This window comes from Cynoglossus semilaevis, chromosome 7 (assembly GCF_000523025.1).
Source record: "Cynoglossus semilaevis isolate Cse_v1.0 chromosome 7, Cse_v1.0, whole genome shotgun sequence".
NCBI lineage: Eukaryota > Metazoa > Chordata > Actinopteri > Pleuronectiformes > Cynoglossidae > Cynoglossus > Cynoglossus semilaevis.
The window spans coordinates 9,729,883-9,734,777 of NC_024313.1; the positions used below are offsets into that span (position 1 = coordinate 9,729,883).

Below are 4,895 nucleotides of genomic sequence, written 5' to 3' on the forward strand. Positions count from 1 at the left end.
CTTGTGTCCCTGTGTCAACTTGAACTGGTCCTCAAAAATACAATCATCATCACTACTATTTTCCATCTTCTTCACTTCACCTCCCCCGGGGAGAAGGACATCAGTGAATTCAGGCAGCAAATATTAATGAGTGTGTATTTGCAGACCATGGGTAAAAGGAAGGAACCATGTGTGTGTGTGTGTGTGTGTGTGTGTGTGTGTGTGACTGCTCACCTGCCAGTGGAGGATAATACTCCAAATGAGACCCAGGGTCAGTTTGTGGTTCCCATCCACAATATCTGTCCCTCCAATGTTCACCAGATCCACCTGAAAGACAAAATGAGAGGTTGAAGTGGGGGTTCGTGGTCTCATGGTCAGCACGTCTGCATACTTGTCGGGTCCTGCCAGCAGTACGCTGTGATTACGTATAAATATTTTAGAGAGGATCAAGACACAAGGGTGGAGCGTGAGGTCAAGTGTCTGGGGAAACAATTAAGGGACCTTCCAGTCCATCACAGAGTTGACCTCTGACCTATCTTTACTCCTAATCAGTCCCAACACTCCAACATCATCTGTGTGCACGTCTTAATTCTGAAATATTCTCACCACGGCTTTTAAAGCAACCTAAATCCTCCAGCTCTAACCCCGTGACCCTTGGCACATGTTTCACCTCTGGTCATGAGACAACACAGACGGGGGTCCATAATCCCACACTAGTCTCCAGGAAGGCAGAGAACAGTTTAGTTGACAGTGAAAACATTTCAGTGAAGTGAGGCCATAACAATGGAAAAAGTCCTGACTGCTCAACATTCTCCTGTTATTTTATTTTATTGTTACTGATGTTACAGCTGTTACAAGTGCACATGCTGATTTAGGAACCCCAACTTATATTCTCTTTCCCAAGTTTTTCTGAAACAAATTGATGAAGTTTTCTTTGTTAATTGGCCTATAAAATACTTGAACCTGAAAAGTATTCTACACAGAAAGATTCTCAACTCTTTTTCCGTTTCTTTTTCAGACCCCTCAACGCCAGCGTTCTACACAGAAAGATTCTCTTTTTCTTTTTCAGACCCCTCAACGCCAGCTGACAGTTTTTGGCTCCTGCCATGGACCAACCAGCAGGGGGTTATGTGCCCACTTGAGTCTGCACTATTTCCCATGAGCATGCCTTGCCCCTTATCTCCCACTGTTAAGGTCAAGGCATTAAGAACCAGCATTGTACCAAAGGAGGAGGAGGAGTGACGGAGTGAATGAGCGAGGGAGGCGAACGGACAAAGAAAAATTACAGAACACGATGTAGATTGAACAGTGAACAATCGACTGTTAAATCAGTCATTACTTCCCGTGTGTGTGTACTGTATATAGTGTGTATATGGAGGAAGTTCATTTGATTTAAATGGTGTGGGAGCCACATATTTAACCAAAACACACCGGCTACTCACGTTGTTTTGATGCAGGACTTGAAGTACTTTGTTGACGTTGTTGAGAGAGTGGACTCTGGTGGAGCCTCGTTCTTTGGTCTGAGAGAGAGAGAACCAAGCAAATATATCGGTCAACAGATCAGAGGTGGATCCAATCATCTGCTGATTTAATTATGACTACAATCCTTGTATTTGTTTACAAAGTAAATGCTAAAAAGGCTTTATGTCAACACAAAGCAAAGATACACTATCACTCAGCAGACTGTGACCCCTGCACACCCATCATCCAACAGCAGCAGCTACAGGCCGGCGTATGGAGAGAGTGGCAGGATGAGAGGCTGCCAGCAGCATACAGCAAATACCCAATTATAGAAACAACATTATGGCAGCAAAGAGCATGTATCTGTGTGTATGTGTCTGCAGATTTACAGTATGTGTGTATATTATATATATGTGGTGTAAGTAAAGCTATAGGGGCTTACTCCAATCAAAGATGTATCAGGTGCACAGCAGCAGTTTGAATTAATGGTACATGAGGCTATATATACTGTTTATGTTTTATGGTAAAGATGTTGTGAGTCATCACATGGACAGAACTCACCAGGACTGTGCCAGTGAGACCCTCCAGAAGATCCAGCAGCTTCCTCCCATCCTTCAGGTCACAGAACATGTCTTTGATGGGTGTTTTCCCTGACTGTTAAAAACAAAAAAATCATTATTGAAATCCAGACCAGGAAAGTCACCGCTGCTCACAGTAACACAAACACAGTTGTTGTAGGTAATCGACAACAAGCCTCACGACACGAGGTCCGTCACCTTGGAGAACTGAGCGTTTATCCATTTGGTGAAGGTTTTCTTCTGTACGGCATCATGTTCGTCTGTGGAACAGAGAGAAGTGTAAGGTCAGGGTGGCAGGAAAAGGTGAGATCACACCACACAGTACACCAGTGCACAGGGCATTAGGTCAGTGTTTTTATGAAAACAGCAGTAATTACTTTCTATCTATCTATAAAACTCACACCCCAGAGAACAGGCAAACTGTGACCTCTAATTACTACTTCATTGGTTATTTTTTTCTGTTGGTGGCGTGTTTCCCTCCAAGATCAACACATTCAGACCTACTGATTTATCTTAAACATATTTTTTTTAAAAAAAGCTATTTTCATTGCATGATTAAAATGACAAATCAATGCACTACTAGTGAGGCAAAAAAAAATTCTCCTACTTTGGGAACGTGGGTTAATGTAATGAGTTGAAAGCATCAACATGTTAAAAAACAGTGCATGGACATTTTTACAGATATTTCATGTTTGAAAGTCAGAGAAACAGTAGCAGCACGTGTGTGCCCTCACACACACACACAAGCAATCTTTGTCGTTCTACCGGTCACTGAATCCAATTTTACAAATATTTCACATTCTCTTCCTGTGCAGCTCCTTCGCTCACTGCTCCTCCTGCGCTGTCTTCAACCTGCCTCTCTAATAAGGCCTCATTGTGTGTCCTGCAGAAGGTCAGCTGCTTTGATGTACTTGGGCGATGTGGCTGCTGGCTCAAAGGAAACGCTCCAAAAAAGTATTTTTTCAAGTTCACCTGAAATTTCTTTCAATGTTGTTTCTCATGTCTTTGACAATAAAAAAAGCAATCTTTGTCATTTTGCTTACCACTTCCTTGACTTTAATATTCCTCCCTATCGTAACCCAAGCACAGGTAAGTTCAGGTTAATGGTCAGAGTCTTGGTATAGCTGGTTGCCTATCTGAGCACCATCTGCTCTCTCTCAGAGAAAATAAACAATTGCCACGGGGGAGTTGCGGTTGCCAAACTATAATCTGACTTTGGGAGGCAAAACATCTAGAGCCAACTCTGTTAATTGTAACTGCCACACAGGTAACGTAGCTAGCTTTCTTTATTTCTACTACCATGTCATTAAAGCAGCTCAAACACTTAAACCTGTGGTCTATGTATTTGTTATATTTTCAAGGAATATATCCATCACAGCACTTGTGCTGAAATATGACAGAAGGCAGCAGACAGACCACACAAAAACCACACTGACAATGCATCACTTTAAGTATCTGGCACAAGTGTGTAGAGGCATGTCTTACATGTTGATTTGATGAATTGTTTCATTTAATTGTTTTCATCCCGTGCTCTCCCTGCAGCCTCCTAAATAATACAAGCGTAAAGTCATCAGTTTGGTTTGGATTAGTTCACCCGAGGGAGGGAGTCCGAAAGGGTGAAGCATTTGCATATTTCTCTTTAAACCACGACTGAGGCTAAAGACTTACGTACAGTCGGGGTGAAGAAGGGTTTCAAGTGTACACGTACGGGCATTAAACTGCCACAGTGATTTAACTGGGCACTGCATGAAGTGGACAACAGGTCAGAGGTTATGAAAACCAGCGCAGCACTCCAGTGGTCTTCTTTGTTAAGGGAGCGGTGAGTGTTTTGGCGTGTCTAACCCTGTTTAACAAGAACCATAAACGTAAGAGTGCACTGCATGAGGAGGACGGAGGAAATGTGGGAAGGTAATTGACAAGAGAAGTGATTTTTGCTGTTTTTGTTAGAGAACCTGGAAAGTTTTTGTGACCTTGTTGTATTGAAAGAAAAGAAAGAAGATGGCACATGGATTCTGTAATTCATGGCTCTGTGTGTTTGTGTTCCGCAGCGGTCCCGACAGGAAATTGACAAGAATCATTTCGGCACTTCATAAATTCTCCAGAAATGTCAGGGGATGCTGGAACCAGGGTGGGAGGAAGGAGACAATTGGAAGTTTGAGGTCAAGACAAAGGCAAGGGTGAACGGTTGCCTGGACAGTTCTGCGTCGTCTTCTTCCCTGTGCTTTTATGTCAATAAAGTGCTTTGAACCACAACACCGTAAAACACCCCTCACCCCTCTCCCTAGAGCACGCTGACCCACTTTTTCACATAAATCTAAAGCAGCAACAATAACACCTGCAGGATTCCTCCTCGAAAAAGGATAAGAAAACAAACAGGGTGAAAGCTGACGGTCATGTGAAGACAGAAGGAGAGGACAACGGGTGGGGTTGTCTGACAAAAGTCCAATAAGTTACGGACAATCAATAACCACAGATAAATTACAGGAAGGCGTGTTAAACCTCTCTTTACAGGTGTTGAGGCGAGGAGAGAGACAGAACAACAACAAAAATGGAACAGTTAAACATGAACCGAGGCTAAAAGATGCACCGGGGCGGTCAGGCAGGGGAGTTTAAAGAGATCACACTGAGCTTCAGGAGCAGGTACAGTGCAGGTATGCTCTCAACACAATATCCATTTTCCTTTCATAAAGAGCCCTGTGTGGAGGCCTCCTGTCCTTACATCTTTATCAGCTCCCTGTGGAGGGCCTCTAAGGTCCGGGCTGAGAAGAGAGGGTCCCTGTGGGCTCAGGTCTCCTGGGCTCCGACCATACCACCTTCACACCACAATACACCTGATTCATGCACGCTGCTCCCCCTCAATCTGTCTGCTGCTCCTAC

The 4,895-nt window shown here is 43.6% G+C and overlaps 1 protein-coding gene across 1 annotated transcript in view; it reads right to left on the reverse strand.

Annotated features, from left to right (window-relative positions):
* The window catches only part of utrn (utrophin), a 118,668-nt gene that overhangs the window by 108,902 nt on the left and 4,871 nt on the right, over positions 1-4,895 (reverse strand). Inside the window, 4 exon segments of the mRNA XM_025056654.1 lie at positions 214-306; positions 1,422-1,499; positions 2,002-2,094; positions 2,217-2,278. Of these exon segments, the coding sequence (XP_024912422.1) occupies positions 214-306; positions 1,422-1,499; positions 2,002-2,094; positions 2,217-2,278 (326 nt within the window).